The sequence below is a fragment of the Triturus cristatus genome, chromosome 12 (genome assembly GCF_964204655.1).
Source record: "Triturus cristatus chromosome 12, aTriCri1.1, whole genome shotgun sequence".
Lineage (NCBI taxonomy): Eukaryota > Metazoa > Chordata > Amphibia > Caudata > Salamandridae > Triturus > Triturus cristatus.
In genome coordinates, this window is record NC_140595.1 from 474,971,675 (window position 1) to 474,994,099 (window position 22,425).

The following is a 22,425-nucleotide window of genomic DNA, read 5'->3' on the forward strand; positions in this document are numbered from 1 at the left end:
CAGCAAGGGCAATCAACACCAGCGTCATGTTAAGACGACACGCATGGTTGAGAATCTCAGGATTCAAGCCGGAGATTCAAAACAACATCCTAAATCAGCCAGTCAACCCCGACTACTTATTCGGCCCTGAAGTTGACACTACCCTCGAAAAAATAAAAAAAGACACTGACACTGCGAAATCAATGGGGGCTCTGCAGACGCAGCAATTTCGTAGTGGCTCCTTTCGTCGCCCCGGGAATAGAGGAGCAGCTAGAGGCCAGGGGTCACAGCAGCAATACACTAAAGGGGGCACGCAAAGTACCTACGATAAAACCAACAGAGGTGGATATCGTGGCTCCAGCACCAAGGGCAGGGGACGTGGTTACGGCAACACCAGGTCCTCTCCCAAAAACAAACAGTGACGCCCTCTCCCTTCCCCCCGACCACATAACACCTGTCGGGGGGAGACTCCAGCAGTTCCTGTCCACGTGGAAAACCATCACCACAGACAGGTGGGTCAGGGACATTATCCAGCATGGTTACTGTCTCGAATTAACCTCCACTCCACCCAACATACCGCCAAAGCACCGTCCTATGTCCGTAGAGCACTTAGCATTATTGCAGCAGGAAGTGCTAAGTATGCTGCAAAAAGGTGCGATAGAGGTCGTGCCCCTCAACCAGCAGGGGACTCTCTGTACTTCTTAATCCCAAAAAAGGACGGGTCACTCAGACCTATACTAGACCTGAGACCCCTCAACCACTACATTCTCTCAGAGCATTTCCATATGCTCACCCTACAGCAGGTTCTCCCGCTGCTCAGCCAGGGAGACTTCCTAGCCACACTGGACCTCAAAGATGCGTACTTCCACATACCCATACACCACTCACACAGGAAATATCTCAGGTTCACTATTCAGGAACAGCACTATCAATTCAAAGATCTCCCCTTCGGAGTGACAACAGCACCCAGGGTTTTCACCAAGTGCCTAGCTACGGTGGCTGCACATCTACGGAGACAACACATTCACGTCTACCCTTACCTGGACGACTGGCTTGTTCAGGCAAAGTCAGCCCAGCAATGTGCCAGCCACATGTCCCTCACCATTCACCTTCTTCACAGTCTGGGATTCTCACTAAATTACCCAAAATCACATCTCCAACCCGCACACGTACGACAGTACCTGGGCGCGACCATAAACACTCTGGCAGCCACAGCTCAGCCAAATTTGGTGAGGATCAACAGCATGCAAATGCTGATCTCAAAGTTCAAACCTCAACACTCCCTTCCTGCGCGAGTGTTCATGCAGTTGATAGGCATAATGGCCTCCCGCATTTTCATAGTCCCTCACGCGAGACTACATATGCGCCCACTTCAGGAGTGCTTGGCACGTCAATGGAATCAGGCTCACGGGCAATTAAAAGACCTAGTGTTGGTAAGCGGTCGGGCATACAACTCTCTGCATTGGTGGAATCCACAAAACCTTTGCAAGGGCCGACCGTTCCAAGAGCCTGTTCCACAAATAATACTGACAGCGGACACCTCTCTCCAGGGTTGGGGAGCTCATGTACTCACTTACACAGTGCAAGGACTATGGACAACGCAACAAAAGAAGATGCACATCAACGTTCTGGAACTGATGGCAATCTTCCTAGCCATGAAGGCATTCAAAGTACACTTGTGCAACAAAGTCGTGTTGATCCGGACGGACAACATGACTGCCATGTACTACATACAGAAGCAGGGAGGAACACACTCTCCACAGTTGTCTCATCTGGCTCAGAGCATGTGGAAGTGGGCCATTCAGAGGAACATATTCCTCATGGCGGAACACCTCCCCGGCAAGGACAACCAGATGGCGGATCTGCTCAGCAGACACAGCCAGCAGATGCACGAGTGGGAGCTACATCCGTCAGTTCTCCAACCGTACTTCCAACAGTGGGGTCATCCAGAGATAGACCTATTCGCCACAAACGAAAACGCAAAATGCCAAAGCTTTGCCGCCAGGTTCCCACATCGACATTTGCAGGGCAATGCGATATGGATGAACTGGTCCGGCAGATTTGCGTACGCTTTTCCCCCAGCGCCATTAATACCGCTGGTGGCACGCAAACTGCGACAGCACTCACTGACAATCATCCTAGTTGCTCCCACATGGGCGCGCCAGCCATGGTACACCACCTTTCTAGAACTTTCCCTGGTGCCGCATCAAAGGCTGCGGATCAAACCCGCACTTTTAACGCAGAACCATGGCGAGATTCAGCACCCAGATCCGCAACAGCTGAACCTGGCAATCTGGCTCCTGAAGTCTTAGAGTTTGGCTACCTAAACCTGCCACCTGACTGTATGGAGATCATCAAGGAGGCCAGGAGACCCACTACCAGAGCTTGCTATGTGGCTAAATGGAAGAGGTTTGTCATTTACTGCAACAACAATGACATTAACCCGCTAGACGCATCCATTCAAAACATAATCTGTTACCTCTTAATCCTATACCGATGCAATCTGGCATACACCTCAATACGTATCCATTTAACCGCAATAGCAGCCTATCTCCAAAACAGGCAGCACCTCTCTTTATTCAGAGTGCCTGCCATCAAAGCCTTCTTGGAGGGACTTAAACGAGTGATTCCCCCAAGACACCCACCAGCACCGGTGTGGAACCTCAACTTGGTCCTCACCAGACTGATGGGTCCACCCTTCGAACCTCTCCACTCATGTGAGATTCAATTCCTCACCTGGAAAGTAGCTTTCCTAGTAGCAATCACTTCGTTAAGAAGAGTTAGTGAACTCCAGGCACTAACCATTCAAGAGCCATTCATACAGGTTAACGCAAACAGGGTCGTACTACGTACCAACCCCAAATTCATGCCTAAAGTAATATCGCAGTTCCACATGAATCAAACTATTGAACTGCCTGTTTTCTTTCAAAATCCACAAAATGTCGCTGAGAGAATGCTCCATACACTAGATGTAAAGAGGGCCCTCATGTACTATATAGACAGAACTAAGGACTTTAGGAAGACAAAACAACTTTTCGTTGCCTTTTCTCCACAACACAAGGGCAACGCCATTTCCAAAGCAGGTATAGCCAGATGGATCGTTAAATGTATTCAAATTTGCTATCAAAAAGCTAAACACACATTAACGATTCCCCCACGAGCCCACTCAACACGAAAGTTGGGGGCGTCCATGGCTTTCCTGGGAAACATTCCTTTACAGGAAATATGTAGAGCAGCCACATGGTCCACTGTACATACATTTACCAAACACTACTGTGTAGATGTACACTCAAAACAGCAGGCAGCTGTAGGACAGGCTGTTCTCAAAACTCTTTTTCAGACTGCTGCAGCTGGCACTGGTAGCCGCCGCTAATAGGAGGTACTGCTATGTATTCTATGCACAGATATGAATTCAGCAGCCCACATGCCTCGAACTGAATATGCTACTTACCAGTATGCATCTGTTCTTGGCATGTAGGGCTGCTGACATTCATATCGCCCACCCTCCTCCCCGGCGCCTGTAGCAGCTGCAGCTCTCAGAATTACTGTATAGCATGGTCATCACTTACTGTATCTACTCCATCACTGCCACAGTGGCGAAAAACAATCTAAGGATGGAGAGGATGCCCATGCGCACTGTGGTCCAGGGGAGGAGTCACCTATCTCGTGATACTTCCAAGACTCTTCCAGGACAACAACGTGCAAACATCCGGACCCAACACTAGGCGGCGATCTATGCACAGATATGAATGTCAGCAGCCCTACATGCCAAGAACAGATGCATACTGGTAAGTAGCATATTCAAAATTCATTGTAGACCATATGTGGGATTTGCAATGGAATCCAGAGTTCCAGTGGGCCCCGTACCTAGGAAACCTATTAGATGTCATTCATATTTCAGAGGCGAGTGCATGCGATCTGCAGTGGTGGCTGATCGACCCCAATGGACCAGCGGTAGACACCTCTCGATTTCCCACCCATAGCTGACGTCACTACTGAATTGGGATGGTCACCTGGGGTGGTGGAAATCAGAGGACTCTGGTCTCTGGCAAAAACCCATCTCCATATAATTATGTTGGAGTTGCGCGCCGTTCATTTGGCATTGAAGGGGTTCCTGCCATCCATCAAAGGGAGGCTTTTGCAGGTTCTCACGGGCAACACCACCACCACGTGGTACTTCAACTGAAACAAGAGGGGCAGAGTGTGGTTCTCAGTGCTGTACCAACAGGCCCTGCACCTCTGGAGTTGGCTGGAACGTCAGGGACGAGCTCAATCACCAGCGTCTGACGTATTACGAATGGCGTCTGCATCCCAAGGTGGTGCAACGCATCTTCCTGCAGTGGGGAAACACCATGGCTAGATCTTTTTGTCATTGGAAGTGTGCACTGCCAAATGTCTTGCACATTGGAGTTCCAACAAAGAGAAAAATACATTTGGACTGGAATGGATCATTGGACACTGGTATGCCCTCCCTTCCCACTAGCTCTCTTGCCCAGAGTTCTGGAAAAGATCAGGAACAATCAGGCCCAAATCGTCCTAGTGGTTTTGGACTGGACCAGGAGATTGTAGGCTTCAGTGCTTTAGGATATGAGCAACTCCAATCAGGCTGCCACTTTGGAAGGGTCTTCTGTTGCAGGAGCTGGCCTGGGTCGTACACTCAACCCTGCGCAATCTTCACCTCCACGCGTGGAGATTGAGCGGTTGCGGTTAATTGCATTTGACCTGCCACCTGAAGTGGTGAATGTCATCCGTAGCCAGATGTTCTTCCACAAAGTCCATTTACACTGAGCGCTGAGACAAATTTGAGGCCTGGTGTGGAGTCTGCAAGAAAGACCCTTTACTATCCAAACTTTGGAATGTTTTACTGTTTGTTTTGTCTTTGGCCCAGCAATGCCTTTGCAGTGGGAGCTATCGATGGTTCTTTTTCAGCCCTTTCAACCTTTTTCCATTATTCCCGGGCCAACAGTTCTTATTTAAATCACTGGTTGTGCTTAAAGTTTTAATGCACGTTTCCTCCCAAAATGTTGTGTTTCCACTGTGGGACCTTAACCTGGTCTTGACATTTTGCATGTGTATGCCCTTTGAGTTGATAAGAGGGAAAACAGGCACTCCCTACAATATTTTAAGGTCCTAGAGGAGGGAGTAGGAAAGAGTGAATAAAGTTATAAGCCTCTAATCTGACCTATTTAATTTTTGACTTGACCCACCGGGGTTCTGAATTACCAAAAAACCTTCTGCATGTAGTACATTTACATAGAAATCATCAAATGTTTTTAAAGGACATTTTATTATCAAACTTTATCTTTTTATAAGCATTTTTTTGTTTTATACAACTTTGAATACATGTATGTAAAATGTTTACACAATTATCTATTGTCATAGCACATCCAATATTACAATTTTCACACCATTTATTTTTTTTATGAGTGTTTGTAACATTAAATTCACATAGGACATCCCATAGACATCCGAAACATATATAAATAAAAATACTAACTGTTATCAATCATTCAATGCTGCTATCATACACACACATGCTTGCATTCATACAACACCATTACAAATCATGCTATCTAAAATGGAAGATAGGACCCTAGAATGGATCTCAGAAATGTTAACAGGCGGACTTTTACATTCAGTTCGCAGCACCGTCTGACACAGGAGATACAAGTCTCCAAAACCACTTTTCAGGAAACATTTTGCGGTCAGATTAGAGGCTTATACCTTTATTTGCCCTTTGAGTTGAGGCATGGCTGGTGATTCCAATTTCTGAATCTAAAGGCTGTCTTCCATATTGGGATCACTTCAGCTTGTTGCATGAGTGACCTACAGGTACTTTCAGTGCAGCCTCTCAACATCACCTTTTTTTTGGATAGACTGCTTCTGAGGACTTAGGTGGCCTTCTTGCTGGAAGTTGTGAGTTCTTTCCACATTGGGCAATCCATCACTCTCCCAGGGTTCTTTGCCCTGCCTCAACCCTGGAAAGAGGAGGAGGGACTCCATTGGTTGGACCCCAAAAGAGCTTTTAACTTTTACAGCGATTGTACCTGGCAACATTATGTGAACAATACGTTTTTGGGGGAGTTCTCTGGGGCAAAGGGAAGACTGTGCAGTGTGTGTTGTTAATCTTCAAGAGGGTACTGCTTTGGTATCTATTCTAAAGGTGATGAATCTGCGATTTAACTCTATCAGAAGAACTAGTTGGTTACCTTCTGTAATGCTGTTATTGGTGGATACTCTCTATCTACTAGAAAGAGCATTACCGAAGTTAAATAACTTCTTCGTTTGGTACCAAATTCCGCCCCCTCAACCTTTGCCCACAGCTTCACAAATTGCATTTGCCTCACCAACTTCCTACGGAAAAATATTTTGAGCTGTATCTAGGCATGTGCGATGAGTCGCTTGATCCTTACTTTGCTACCCCTTTCATTGACTGAGACGAGGATAAGCAGACTCTGAAGCAGAAAAGAAAATTGCAAATAGCCTCAACAACAAGCAGATGTGTCTTTACCTCACCTTAATGTTGCCCCACTGGTGGCATCTTCCTTATTGCACCTGTAATTGGTTGATCCGCAAAGTCATTAGAGATTTGTCTGCTGCCTCTGAATTCTTAACAAGCAGATTGACAGAAGTTCTCTTACCACTGAGACATCCGTCCGAATCTTGGCTTCATTCTAATAAGACTCTCTGGGAGTCTATATTCGTAAGGTGAAAATCTGTCTCCTGCCTTTGCAGGGAATAAGTAGGGGACAAGGAAGCATGACCCATAGTCAAATTACCCCACTTTCATTCAAGCTAAAGCAACACCTGAATGTTTGGCAGTCCACCATAGTCTTTGGCAGCATTTCCCCTAAATGCCTTCCCCGCCACTAATCTCAAAAGGCATTTTATCTAGTAAAAAAAATCTCTTATGGGAAACGACCAGATTGGTTGTCTCAAGTTTGCCAGAGTTCATACGAGAGCCCGTCCTACAAATGATTCAGGGCGGCATGGATACTTCTATACACTTGATGTGGACCAGCTTCGACACTGTCAGTGCTGCCTCCTAGTCCAAGGCACTGTAATACTAAGCTGCCATGAGTGGATGCAGACTCATTTGGGAGACGATGAAGCCCAGTATAATCCACATAACTTGATGGTAAACCATGTTTGACATTCAAGTACTGACTCACTCAAGTGACAACCAGAGCGAGGCAAATACAAGGTGTAATTGGGTTTACCCTCATCCTCTCGTACTTTCCATCTAACAGCAATGTAAATGTAGGGGTTAAGACCACTCCTTTTTTAAATTGGGTGTGTACCCTCTTACATTCTTACAATCTCAGCAACAGCAGCAGTTATATTAACGTGTGAGGGTGGAGGGTATGTCATTTATGAGAATGCTTGTTTCCATACCACTTCCCATTCTAACCATCTGTACAGGTTCGGAGAATAAACTGAGGCCTTATTTTGCAACTGTACTATAGAACGGGTGCTACTGAATAAGCATTGCAAAGGGACTTACTTCAGATATTTTATGGTTCTGAAGAAGGGTGGAGGCTTTGTTCACAGTCTTGACCCTGGTTCCTGAATAAGTACTCAAGAACATGCTGGTGCAGATCTTACAAGATCTTGAGCATCAATACAGACTGATCCCTCTGGACCTATTTCCATCCTGCCTTTCCTGTGCTGCAACATTGTTTCCAATTTGCGACCTTTAGCTCAGTGCTGAGGCTATTCACCAAGGTAATGTCTGGTGCATTAGCACAGCGGCACCTTCAGGAAGTACATATCCTTCATTATTTGTATGACTGGAGAGATTTTTATTCTGTTATCATTACTATTGTTTCCTTTCCTTTTTAGGTCGAGGACTACCGGTCTGCCGAAGGCAGAACCGGAAGTCGGAGATTTAATGTTTCCTAGAGTGGCTATTTAGCCCGCCTCTCTTTTTGCTTCTCCTCCATTGGCTGGCTTCCTAAACGGAGGCCAGCCATTGGAGGAGAGAGCCGTCCCACCAAATAGGCTCCGTCTTTTTCAGATTCGGGGGCGTGTTCCTTGCTGTTCTTTCTACTTTTTAGCCACGCCCTTTCTCAGGTGTGTTTTTCTCTCCTCCAGCCAATGCCAAGAGGAGAGAAAAAGAAACACGCTCCCGAATCTGAAACCGCCGCTGTGTTTCTCCGAGGCATTTCTGCTTCGCCTCGGAGAAAGGCAGTGGTGGTGTGCTTGCGCGAGAGAAATAACCGTCCTCTGTACTCAGACTGCCTCAGCTAATACGGCGCCCCAGCCTTGCCAATTTGCTGGGGCGGTGCGCTGCCACACACTGTGGCCAAACGGAAGGGCACGATTACTCTGACCCCCTCCGCGGCTGCCGACCGATCGGGTGCCTTGCCAGCGCACCCGGTTGACCTATGACCTCGTGTGCCGTTCACCGTTGCAAATAGCTGGGTTGATGTGCGGCAACAGCCAAGCCCCTTCAGGCCATACCACAGGCGGTTAATGGGACAAACGTCCGCCCCACAAGACCCAAGCACTGCTGTGTGCAGGTAGCTGCGGTTTACGCACTACCCACTCAAGGCACCTCGCGGCAGTAACAGAGGGCAGCCGCAGACACCGCATCTTCACAAGATGGCTGATGTAGAGCCGACCCAGGACAACCAACCTGTACGTTAGCTAGTCCGTCTTCAGTTTCCATGAGAGAGCGAGCCCTGGACAGTCTGAGGATGGCGGCGTCCGTGGTGCTGAGCCTGGACACACTGCCCACTGACCCTTTGCTGCTCATCCTGTCCTTCCTGGACTATCGCGACCTGACCAGGTACCTGGGGGCGGGGAGCAGGGAGGGAGTAGGGGAAGCGACGAAGAGCAACACGGAGTGCAGAGGGTCAATGTTAGCAGTGGAGAGGGAGCAGGAGCCTGACAGTGGGAGCTACTTCAGCTGATACACTTTCCACTTTATATGGTGGCAAGTTGGTCGCTGTTACGTTTGACGCTTGGAGCCAGTCTTGCCCTTTAGCTGACATAAACTGCTACTTTGGGATTTTAAAACTTTACCTTGACCTGAAAATATGCAAATTGCAGGTTTCTGGGTGAAGATGTCACACAGGATACGGGGATGGCCACCTGGCAGCTCAGTTAGTCATTACGTGTTTGGCATCACTGCTCGTACAGGCAATAGAGTTGTTGGCACGTCTCTCCACACCCCCACGTTAGCTTTAAGATGCCTGTCAAAAATGTCTAGCTCCTTACTGGGAGCCTTACTGGCGGTCGCTCATTCAGCCCAAACTAGCGTTTGAGTCACTAGCACATTTTTTTTCTGTTCATTATTACACCTCTACTTGTATCTTGTATGTATTCACCGCATTGCAGACTGAGATTGGCAAATTCCGTGACATCACTTCTGGTGACACCACCTAACTTGGAGCGTCCCCGAACTTCTGTTTTTTAGGACTTGTGCCCTGGTGTATTTATATATTTCTATCTCACTAACTCACTTTCACTACCTCTCTCTCTATCTCACTACATCACAACATCACTCTATGCTTATATATCACTACCTCGCAACATCCCTCTCCCTCACTACCTCACTCTTTCACTACCTCACTCTCTATCTACCTCACTCTCTATCTCACTACCTCACTCTCTATCTACCTCACTCTCTATCTCACTACCTCACTCTCTATCTACCTCACTCTCTCTCACTACCTCACTCTCTATTTCAATACCTCACTCTCTATCTCACTACCTCACTCTCTCTCTGCTAATGCAATAGGTATCACATATGCAAAAAAAAAAGCTAATGCCAATAGAAATGACAATGCCATTTATTTAGGGATACAAAAATAATTTTAAAAAAATGAGCAATACCAATAGCTCTACCTATAATATTGCCGAGACATTATACCTTTAAGTTGAGAGTGTGCTTTAGATATAAAGTAAATGTTGCCTTGCGTAGTTTTCCCTGTCAGCTGATCTGTGCCCTTGTTCACTTGGTGGCTTTCTCTGAACTTGGTAAAACCCATCTTGCGGGGGCGTGGCCGGGCACGATGGCCGAGTGGACGTGAACCGTCTCGGCTCCCAGACCACGCTAGTGTCTCGAGTGTATGGACACCCACTGCTTCGCCTATTCTGCTCCTGGAGCACACCATCTGCTTCGGAACCTCTGGCGAGCTCGTAGGAACCTTGTGGCACTGACAACATGCGATCCTGAGCCCCTCGGGAGCTCGATAGTGCCAGCCACGGAAATCAACAAAATGGCGGCAGCAGGGCTAGAAACGCGAGGAGGCTGCTGAGCGCTGTCCCCCTAGGAAAATCGATCAACTCACCGGCACGACTGCCCTCCTCTGCGATCCTTGGAGTAAGGTGCCCGTGAAGCGACGAGACCCTCCTGACGATGCGAGAGTTCGCTGAAATGCGGCGAGGAGCATAAACACTGGCAGGAGCCACACACATGCAGCCCGCCAACGCGCCAGACAGGTAGAGACATCAATGGGTTAGCCAGGTGGGAATGTGGGGAAGCAGACCCCTGGGGATACAGTCCAACGGCCGCTGGAGCGGGAGATCAGCACCAGATGACGCTGCGCCTGACCCCAAGATGGCAGCCCTCGCCCCGTCGTAATCAAAAGCGAAGAGTGAGAGGTCTGGGGATATTCTGCATCCACCTGGTACCCCCGTGCCCGCTGATACGACCCCGCAGACGCCAGACTGGCCTGTCCGGGGCTTCACATACCAGGCATAAGCTGTAGTGCTGCTGAAAGTGGGAATCACAAGTGAGGGGTTTTTGCAGTCGCAGTCTGGTGCTGGCGGTGCTGATCCTGCGGACTGGGTGGTCCCTGTCATTCACAACCACCATCGCCCTCCTTCACGCACCCGGTGGCGTAGGGGCCGCACTTATGCTGCCGAAGAGAGCGACAACTAAATGTACCAATTTCCCCCCCCCCCCTCCCCCCTCCACTGAAAAAAGACAGCCGTTTGAACACGGTGACTCCTCGGCCACCATGGCTCTCACCAAAGCGGAATTGATGGATTCCCTGCGCGAGTTTAAGGAGGAATTACGCGCCACATTGAACCAAGACATGAATGCCTCCATGGATCAGCTACGGACGGACTTAACCACATGCATGACCACGCTCCAGCACAATGTTGACTCACTGGGCACAAGAGTGGTCGATTTGGAAACCCAAACCCAGGAGCTAGACAAACACATAATGGACGCACAGGAAAAGCGGCAAGATCTTCACAACCAATTGCATCTGACTCAATTGAAAGCCGAAGACCTAGAAAATAGGGCAAGATGGGATAACATCAGGATTCGAGACCTGGAAGAAGGAGCAGAAGGGCCGGGCCTTGAGGCGTTCCTCGAAGGTCTCTTCGCTGAGATTGTCAGTCCACGCCAACTTAAAATCAAACTGGAGCTCGCTTACCGAGTGGGGGGACCGACCAACGGAGAACGATGACAGACGCACGATGTTTTAGCAAAATTCCACTCCTACAAGGTGAAGAAAGCGGTCCTACAGGAGGCCAGGAAAAAAGGCGATAGTTCCTTTCAGGGATATAAATGCACCATTTATCAAGACCTAGCGCCGGCAACACTGGCCCGTCGCAACCAGTTTCGACCTATTACAACGAAGCTCCGAGAGGAACATGTGAATTATAGGTGGACTGAGCTTTGAATATAACAATAAACTCCGTCATGTTACTGAACTCGACGAAAGGCTGCGTCTGTTGGGCCTCCCTCCAATTGAGGCTGAGCATTCACAGGAATCAGGGAAGGGAAAAGATAGAGACACCGCGATGAACTCCCGCTGGACAGCAAGCTCGAAAGAGGGCCACAAATGATACTAAAGACGAGATGTCTTGATCCAAGCTTGAACAGACATCACGGAAGCTCATGCCCACACGATAAGGACAGAGGTGCAACCTTTCGGAACAATCAGGGACAGAGCTCTGCTATTCTTACACTTGCTGGCGAGAAACTATGCTAACTTATAGCTGACTACCCAAAGATGGCGAAATTTATTTTTTCTTCTTTCGAACACTCAAGACCGGCGTGGAAGGGGACTCCGGCTACGTCATCCAGCAACGAGCCCTGAAGGGCTTCTATGCCTACAGTCAGAGATGGAACATCTTTCTGACCTACACTGATGCTGGTATTGTTGGAGTTTATAAAGTTATGTTTTATTTTGTTTGTTTACTGGGAGGAGGAGGGGTTTGGGAATGGTGGCAGCATTCATTGTTGTGTACTTTCCGAAGATGGGTTTCGATCAGGAGACTCCACTTATGACGGGCGCGTCTGGGGAACCCTCTAACAATGGCTACTAAAGCTGGGCTCATGGGTCTACCGCACAGATGTTTGAGGGAGAGGGGGGATAACAACGGATAGATGGTACTCACTATAGGATCCTGGAATGTGAAGGGACTTAATTCACCTCAAAAACATCAAAAAGTTTGGAAATACCTTACTGACCATCACTTTGATATAGTGGCCCTCCAGGAGACGCACCTTTCAAGGGCGGAGGATTCAAGGCTTCGACACAAACAATATCCACTGATTTGTAGGTCCTCAGCGCTTACTTAACACCGAGGGATTGCACTCCATAGCTCCACAAAATTCCAACCCATCGACACCCGGACGGACAAGGAGGGAAGGTTGTGTAAAACCCTGCTCCAGAGTACAAGTGAACGGGCTGCTGTCCGCTCCCTTCTCCCTCACCAGGGGAACCCGCTGTCCCCCCTGTTGTTTGCCCTCAGCATTGAGCTGTTGGCAATGTCCATTCGGGCGGCACCGGAGATTAAGGGAATCCCTTTTGAAGGTGATATCCATAAGATATTGCTTTTTGCAAGTGATGTGCTTTTATGTCTCGCGGACCTGTCCCACTCCCTCCAAACACTGGATACTGAACTTGCGCGATTCAAAGCTGTAGCGGGATTCAAGGTTAATCTAGATAAATCATATATACTTAATCTCACAGTCCCACACACTTTACTCCAGTGGACTTCTCGCTCTCTCCAGTATCGGGGTCCGATTGACATCATGCGTGGAGGGGCTCTATAAGGCTAATTACCCACCTTCTCGGTCCCAACTCCAAACGGATCTTACATGCTGGAAGCCTCTTTTTATATCCTGGCTCGGCCATATACATGCGGTCAAAATGACAGTACTCCCTAAACTTATGTATCTTTTTCAGGCACTACCCATCGAACTCGACAGGGATTTCTTCCCTAAAGTTAGGTCCATGATTTTACGGTTTATATGGCAGGGCGGGCGGGCACGCTTTTTCTTTGCAATATTGAGGCGGCCAAGGACAGAGGGAGGAGTGGGTCTACCAGATTTCGGCCTATATTATAAAGCTGCTTAACTGAGAGTAGTGACAGAATGATCTAAAAGGGAGTCGGAAAAACATTGGCTCCATATGGACAGAGCCATTGCAGGGAGGACAATCTGGGACCTTATGTGGAGACCCAAGAAAGAGAGACCTGAGAATGCTTACATTAGCACTCCCACTCGCAACACCTTGAAAGTTTGGGACTCCATATCTGGGAATGACCACTGGACCACATTCCCCTCCCCCTATACACCCCTCCACTTCAATCCAGCCTTTCCTCTGGCCCTTCAGGAGGGACCTTTCAATCCATGGAAAGAGGGTGACTGCCTCGCATTGACACATTTATTTCACAACTCTGACATTCTTACCTTCGATAGCTGCAGAAGGGACTATGGCTTAGAACCCGCTGAATATTTTCACTATATCCAACTGAAACACTGAGTACTCACCCCTCACATTCGCGAATCAGCTACACGTAAACTCACGAAGGTCGAAACCTTTGTACAGAATGTAGGCTCTATGAAAGGGGTAATTTCATTCCTCTAAAACTACTTGCTTGCCTCAATGCACTCTCCAAGGCCCTGCTATATGAATATTTGGGAGGGAAAAATACAACGCGACATATCCGATAGGAAATGGACTGGGTTGTGGTCAGACATTACGAAATTCAACCACTCTATAGAACTTCGGGAAGCGCATTTTAAAACGATGATGGATTGGTACCTCTACCCCGTTAAGCTTAAAAGAATATTCCCGAACACATCTGATAAATGCTGGAGGGCCTGTGGGCTCTTTGGAGATTTCCAACACATTCGGTGGGACTCCTTTTTGGGAGGAAATCCTCGCACAAATGAAAAGCATGCTGGGCTACCCCATCCCGACTACTATGGCAGAGATTCTACTAGGCCTTCGTGACCCATCTCTCGAACAACAAACCAAGGCAGACAAGGACATTATGTGGACATGCATAGGGGCTGCAAAGTAGTGATTGCAGCAGCCTGGAAGAAAAAGGCGGCTCCTGCTATTTCGCTGTGGCATTCCAGGCTCTGGAACTTATGTCTTGAAAGGATGTCGGACATCTTTTGCGACGATTATAAAAGTTTTGAATACCAATGGTGGCTGTTGGTTGCATTTCTTACACGGGAATTACCGCTGGCAGTCTGCCCTCCCTCTGTAAGAGATATGCATCTTTTTCAATTTTACATGACCAGACTTTGAAACAATCTACTGCTACGTTGCCGCCACCACCACTAGGTTAGTAGGGGAGTGATTTATTTATTTATTTATTTTTCTGGAGGTTTTGTTTTGGTTGTTTTCTTCTATTAGGGGGACTTTCCCAGTTAGAAGGTCTAGAGTTAAAACCTGTCACAAAAGAAAGACGGGCTGAGCGTATACTTCTTAAGGTATACACATGTTGTGACTTCACAATACCAAATGCTGTACTTGTTATTCTAGGTTTCTACAAGGGAGGGTCTGGGCAGGTGTCTTGTATAACAAATCAACCCTGGACTTTTCTTACTGCTATACATTGTAAGTCTATCTGGATGTTTCTTCTGTCATATTGTATTGCAGTATATACCAAAATGCTAATAAACATACGTTTGAAGAAAAAAAAAACCATCTTGCTTCTCAGTCTTGCCTGCTAATTTATAGCAATTTATAGCATATTACTAAACACAACTTAATGGACGACCGTTCTTCCTCCAGAAGTAGAGTTGTGAACATCTTCCAAAGGGTGCAAATAATTGAACTTTGTTCATCCTTGAAAACTTCTGTTTTTCTTCGCCTACATGGAGGCAGTCTGGGTACTCCTTAGCTTGTGTATAGGCCTTTGATTCCTTCAGACTATTTTGGTCTTGCCTTTGATGCTTCCCTACTGGGTTGGTGCACTCATTTGGGAGACGTCTGTAAGCTACCCGTGAGTTACCAGGAAAGATGATGTTTCCCTTCATTCTATGCTACACAGTAGCATGATTCAAGCCATGATTTGCAACCCCACAGAAATGCAACATGCCACTGAGAGAGGTAGAGTAGGATCATTCCCTGTTTGCACCAAAGCAGTTGGCCTTTGATCTTGGACCATCAGTGAAAGCGTAACATTTATAGTTTCACTACAAGAACATGAAGATATCTGCTATCAGCTGTATAAATGCACCTTTTCTAAATATTCACTCAGATTGTAAAAACTCCCAGAATTATAGAGATTTTCTTTGCCCTTGAATCTTATTAGGAAACAATATTTGAGGCTGCAGGGGAGGTTACGGGCTAGATGTGGAAATCGCATAATAAAGGTTTTTTGTGTAGAAGGGAAAACGAAATTTCAAACTCTAGGGGTGTTTTGTTTTAGTGCAGAGGAGAAATTGAACAAGCAGCAGCAGTCCCAACATTATGGATGTGAAACAGTGCGTCTCTGTCTTATTCTTGATGGGTGACATGTTTCGCCTCAGAAAATCCAGAAACGGTCAAACTAGGGAGCATTTTTAAATTGTTTTTCTCCCAAGAGATCCGTTTTCCCAGAATGAAACATATTTTCTAGTAACCAGTGCACCCACCACCTTTATGTTGGAGATTGAGGGGGCGGGGCGGGGGGGGGGAGTAAGTTTTATGCATCTGCTTTTGAGAGAGTTTACTTTTTGAGTCCACCATGATGTAACCTCTAAAGATGTGTTGCTGCTGGTCTGTTTCATTACACTGAGTCATTTGGTTCACTGTATCCCAACAAAGGAGGAAGGATTAGCTGTACGAGACCTATAAAACGCCACTTAATACGTTTCTCACGGTGTTAGGTTAAACAGTCCTGTAGCATTTGGTTGAACCCACAGTCTTGGTATTGCATTCTGGGAGGCCTTCACTCCTACCTGGCCTCAGGCTTCAGAGACACTAGACATCAAGCATCACCCTCCTGTCAAGGGAGTTCAGTATCTGTCAGGTAAATATATTGTTATCCAATTCCCATTATGTGGAGAGACCTCTCCCTCACACATGAATCCCTATCCCTACTTAAAGAATGCTTAAAGCATCACAAAACTCTGTGCAAGTTCAAAGCCTAACTATGCTCAATGGACATAAAAACAGTATGGGAGACCACCACCTGCCCTTCATACAGGCCACACAGCCTTCTTGAGAAGTGCCCTAAAAGATAGCTTCTTCCTCGAGTATTAATGCAAATCCAAAACAAAGTGAATGCTGTTTCAGATAGCAGCAATAGCACGTTTCTGGGCACAAGGCGCTCTATAGACATTCCGTTGATAGATTAATTGATACTGCAGCCTAAACGGGAGATCCCTGGGGCTATTACATGCTTTTTATGCTGTTGGTTAATAGCGAGGGAGAGCATGATCCCGTTGATCAAGAGAAGAATGAAATTATAAAAATGCATTACTGTTTGATAACTTCAAAAAGTACATATTTTGTTAATATGGTTTTAACACGTAATTAATGAATTGAAACAGCACGTTTAAAAATAACCTGCTCAGGTGGAAATTATTATTTTTAACATCTCCCACTCACTTTTTCCTGATTTTCTTTTCTTTTCCCCTCTAGGTTGAAACGTCTTAAAGATTCTCGGTAGCTTGAAGGACTTTGTTTGCACAATGTGATCTCCTCTGTGATGGCAGATCAGTGCAACTGAATTTGAATGTAATGTAAATATATATTTATTCTAATTGTGTTTGGCACATGTTTAGAGCTCAGAGTTGTACTGAATAAAACATATATTTGACCAATTGTAAACACTAATGAAACACAATATTTTGCAATAAACTACTCTTGCTTTAAGTGATCCTGTCTAAATATCGAATTTTACGTAAATGAATGACTTGAACGAATTCAATTTAGGGCTAAAATGCTGAGAGAGTGACACATTTCATTATGTTTTCCAGCGCTTAAGATATCGGATGTTTCGAAGCACATAATGACTATTCTACGATGGACATCGTTTTTAGTTAATTATGTCGAGACCTGTAGGATTTCGAGTAACTGACGTTTACAGAAATCTGAAGCCTTAATATTGGTGTCAAAAGAACAAGGGATGGACAGAATGCTGAACAATGTCAAACTTTCACCCACAGTACAGAGATCTGGGCCTAAATCCATCGTTTTTTTGCACACCATGTAATTCCAGTTTAGACCCAGCCATATGCGAAGCTTGTCTGCCAGCAATATTCCAGTGGATACCCCAGAGTAACCTCCAGTGCAACACAAACAAAACAGAAGTCCTGTTTTTTTGTTCTACCACCCTTGGGTGGAGTGGTGATGCTTGACCTACTTCTACTCCACCTCCACTCCAACTCCAGTTACGGTAGTTTGAAATCTTAAGGTGAAGCTCTCAGGTAGACAGTGTGGTGGGGACCTGTTTCGGCCTGCTCAGATCTCTGAGAAAATTTCTGTTTCTGCCTCCCCTCACCTCCCTCCAGTGCCAGAAGATGGTAGTGCACGCCCTCATAATCTTGCGGCTGGATTATACCAATGCACTATACTGGGGTCTCCCACTATACCAATTTAAGAGACTGCAGGATAGTTGGTTGGTAACAATCGGAGAGAAAGGGTCATGATAGAGGGAGTCAAGTGAGTATTATTGTGCGCTGGCGGTGTGCATAATGGGCTCATGGCGAGGGTCTATTGGGACGACAAGAGTGTGGGATAAATGGTTGTTTGAGCACTATCACCGAAGGGAGACTAGGGTTTACTGGGGTAAAATATGAGTGTGCTAGCTAAGGTAGACCCTAGGTCGAACGTGATTGATGATGGGATTCAAGATGAAGTTAGACCGAGTTAACTACTGAAGAAACATTGTAAAGCCCTGTGCTATGTTGAGGATGTAGATTAGTGTGAGGAAGTGGTGGGGATCTACTTACTGAATTGGGTGGGGTGTAGTGGGGCATCCATTGTAGGGCCGAAAGATAAAAAATAATCGGGGAAGGCCAGCGTATGTAACATATGTGTTGGGGACTCTATGGTCATACCTCACTCCTGACAGTTCTCCAAATGGTCATGAGGGTCATGTGTGCCAGTTAACAGCCTATATAGACAGTAGGCGACCATCTTTTGGCCAAAAACTTCAACAGTTTAAACAGGAAACATCAAATATTATACTGATATCATCAAACATTTCCGTTAGCAGGAAGTATAGCGTTCATGCTGTTAGACATGCATGCATATCTTGCGTAACGGCGTGGTTTAATAAGATATGGGTGCATTACTGCAGTTCCAACCGGAACAGACCGGGTTGGCCCACAGTAAGGTAGGAGGGTAGTTCAGCGTAGTTTGATGTTAGCCCACCAGACTAGGGAGTCATTTTGATGGACCAGGAAGTGTCAGTGAGGAACTGTGACCTCTCCCAGTGGGATCTTGGCAGCTTCACGTAAGAATAGTCATAGAGACGAGTCAGAGGACATTAGCAAGCCAGGTGGACATTAAACGTTCATTGCAGCCAGGACGAAAGAGTGTAAGAATTTTTGTTGTTCTGCTGGATCCATGAAGAGCAGAGTTTTTCCATGGATGATGATTCGGAATTTCGAAGGGACTGCGAATACATATGGAATGTTGTGGACTTTGAAAGACTGGCAGAGGGCCAAAAAGCCTTTTCTGATGTTCACTGTGGCCTTTGAATAGTCCTGTGCAATATTAATTCTCGCTCCATTCCAGAGGATATGTTGAGCTTTCCTCATATGTGGGAGTATCTCTTTTGCGTTGCGTCTGGCAACGGAGGTTCAGCGTTGGCCCATTTTAGTGTCGATTTGTTGTCTTTATTGTCTCTGGTGTTTTTGCTCCTCTGATCTGCTATCGTCGGAACTGCTGTGAACTTAAAGGGATGTTATGTGGTTGCATATCCGCACACGGTGTTTACGGGAGCAGCTTTGATCACTTAGCTGTGAAATTCAGCAGTTCTCGTAAGCCAGGAAGTGTTTTGTTGGGTAACTAACATAGTGGGATATGTTCATCACGGCCGTGCCGGACCCCAAGGCCCGTTTAAATTGTAGCTGCAGGATTGGAGGTAGGGTCATGTCTGGCACTATATGTGAAGATTAGTCACCGCCCTCTTAATCTCGATAAGCAAAGCTTTGGTGTGTAACCTAGCATCTGGCTTCATTGATCCTGACCCTGGGGTAGGCCTCGGGGTGCAGGCAAGGGCATCTCTATCATTTTGTTTTCCCTCGTAGGGATGCTGCTAATATTGTATGAGCCTGAGATGTTCATAATCGTCAAGTTATGCAGTGCGTGATGCTCAGGTTAGCCACTAATCAGAGCTCTAAGTGTGTGGCACGAAGCACCATGCAGGTCACGAAAGATGGAGACGTGGAGGTGGACTCCGGCTGACATCCGTGTGTTATCACTGCCCGCCAGTCAGCATGGCCTCGTCTGCATTTAGGGAGTAAATCCATAGGATCGAAGTGTGGTATGTAGCGGAGGGAGAGCGGGTCTGAGACTGCAGTGGGAGGGCTGTCCGTGCCCCCGCAGCAATCCTTTTGTGGGTCGTAGACGGGGGAGCGACTCAGCAGGTATAGAAGGACGGTGCTTCATGAGCGCAGGCACAAGCACTCACCCAGGCAGGGCCGGCTTTAGTGCTGGTGGTGACCTGTGCGACAATGTTTGTTGGCGCCCCCCCCTAATAACCACCTCCACCACGGATTCTCTCACTAGCACCCTTTAACAGTGACCAAGTCACCATAACCACACTCTCTCAGATGCATTGAATTAGTTATATAGCGCCACTCATTCCAGTGTAGGGTGTCCGAGCACTTTGCATCACACACACATTACACAGAGACAATCAATCATAGTGTGTAAATCCGTGTATCGGAAATGTTACACAAGCCAAAGGACTGAAAGTGTAGGAGTCACATGTCATCCATACTGGTAGGCAGTATAGTTTAAGAGTGCTTGCATGGTGTGGAGAGCAGAGTCGAAAAAGAAACAGCATAGTTGGGATTTTTCTTTAATAATAAGAATCGATTTCTAGTCAAATTCACCCTTTTTGCAACAGTAATCAATGTTCTAATAATGTATACTTTGCAGTGTGTTGGCAGTTTGATGATTAAAGTTAATAGTTCACTGTTCTATATTAGGACTTTAAGTTCTAAAGTGCAAGTAACAAAAGGATGTCTCTTTTGAAATCAGTAATCTGCTGATCTGTTTACATCATATGCACTCTGTAATCTACTTGGTACACGTTATTTGCAGCAGGCATATTAACCCTCTGCACTAACTTCACCTAAGTCAAAACCTCAACTTTACAAAACACTGATCTCTCTCCAGGAAGATAATTAATCACACTAATTTTCTTGACATTTATGAGAGGCCTGGTAATTGCCGGGGGAAAGAAACGCTGCAGCAGGTGCTTCAAAAGCTTAATAAACTTTCAAACACGGCGCCCCCAGGAAGCCAGCAACCGGTGCGGTGGCACCGGTCGCACCGCCCTAAAGCCGGCCCTGCACCCAGGCACTAATATGGGCTGATGTGCTTATCCAACGGGCCCCCCATTGGGTGCCGTGCGCCGAGCCTCCTATCCGACTCCATTGCTGCGAGCGATCGCTGGACGACTCTTGGGATGAAGAGGTAAAGAGAGCCGCCATTTAATTTGCCTTTCTCAGGTCAGTCCGTGTATCGTAGGTGTTTCACGTGTGCCCAGCGAGCCTCTCACTGGTTTGCAGGTTTGTGGTAAGTAGTGCTGGGGAACCTAGTTGGTGTTAATTTAGGAAAGGCTTTCTGCGCTGTTGTGGAGACAGGAGGCGTAGGCCGTAGGAAGCGACCCCAGTTGAAAGCCGCCGTGCGGCCATGATTTGACCCTTCCCTGTCTTGTTCCTTCCCCGTCCCCGTCCTGCCCAGTGTGTCCGTGCGCGTGTTCCCCGGCGCGCATTTGGAATGTTGGGGATGCTTGTGCGTAAGCCGTTATTCCAACGGCATTCCGATCTGTAATATGAATAATGCTGGTCGCTTACTTTATTCTCTCTGTTGTCCCGTCATTACATCTTAATTTTGGCGACGAACACGGGATCAGGACCTGTCACTGGATCACGGCAGATCACCAGAGGCTCCTGACGTCCTGTACACTCTCCCACCGAGTGTTTTGTGAGGCGGACTTCCTCTCTTCGTTCCGCCTCTGTGTGACGCCCATTAACCCCTTCGCCTCACACCATTTGCCTTCCTTCAACCTTGTCAGCCCCGGGCAGGAGCTGCAACGAAACGTGAGTGAAGTGAAATTTGTCTGCCAACTAAAAAAATACCATAAACGTCCACCGGAGGGAGCCTAACGCCTTCTTAATCTTTGCTTCTTGAGATTTAAAGCATCTTCCCAACTAGTACCTGCACTGTGTCAGAATGACTGGAATAATGAATGCGGTGGCAATGCCCAGCACCTTCCTAGAAGTCCCTGGGCCACCCGCGGAAAATTGTACACAGTGGGTAAAATGTTTTGAGAAACATTTGGAGGCAATTGATGGGACTGAATATAATCCTATGAGAAAACAAGCAATGATGTACAATTGTTTGAGGGCAGAAGGAAGGAGAACATTCGACCACATAACTCCAATTGAAAAAGAGGAAGGGGATGAAGAATGGGATGTATTTAAGGAGGCCAAATTGAGAATGAAATACTATTTTGACACCACTATGAGCGTGATAATGGAGAGATATAACTTCTACTACAGGTACCAAGCACCAGGTGAGGCGATTGAGTCTTACGCCGCAACATTGAGAATGTTAGCTACAACGTGTGCATTCAAAGATGCAGATGAAATGATACGGGATCAGGTGGTGATGCGTACCACGTGCGTGAAGGCGCAGGAGAAATTGTTATGCCACAAGAATCCGAACCTAGAAAAAGTGGTTTCTACCATCAAAAGCATGGAAAGGTCGGCCAAAGGTGTTAAATTGCTGCACAAACCAGATAATCAACAAGTGAGTGTCAATCTTGTGCGAAAGGAGGAGGAGTCCGCATCCAACAAACCACGCAAGAATTTCACTTGGCCCAGGAACCCCAGTACCCATGTTGGAAGGCCGAATTGTTATCGTTGCGGATCCAACGTGCATATGGCAACTAGCAAAGAATGTCCTGCGAGGGGCAGGATCTGTCAAGGATGTGGAAAAATGGGACATTTCCTTAAGGTTTGCAGAACTTCACGTTCTAAGAAAATTTACACGGTAAGCG

The 22,425-nt window shown here is 46.8% G+C and overlaps 1 protein-coding gene across 1 annotated transcript in view; it reads left to right on the forward strand.

Annotated features, from left to right (window-relative positions):
* GPATCH1 (G-patch domain containing 1) overlaps window positions 1-17,058 on the forward strand; it is a 366,682-nt gene extending 349,624 nt beyond the window's left edge. Inside the window, exon 20 of the mRNA XM_085636704.1 lies at window positions 16,821-17,058. Within this exon, the coding sequence (XP_085492830.1) occupies window positions 16,821-16,848 (28 nt within the window). The 3' untranslated portion in view covers window positions 16,849-17,058. The remainder of the gene's footprint in view (window positions 1-16,820) is intronic.
* Window positions 17,059-22,425: the final 5,367 nt, after the last annotated feature.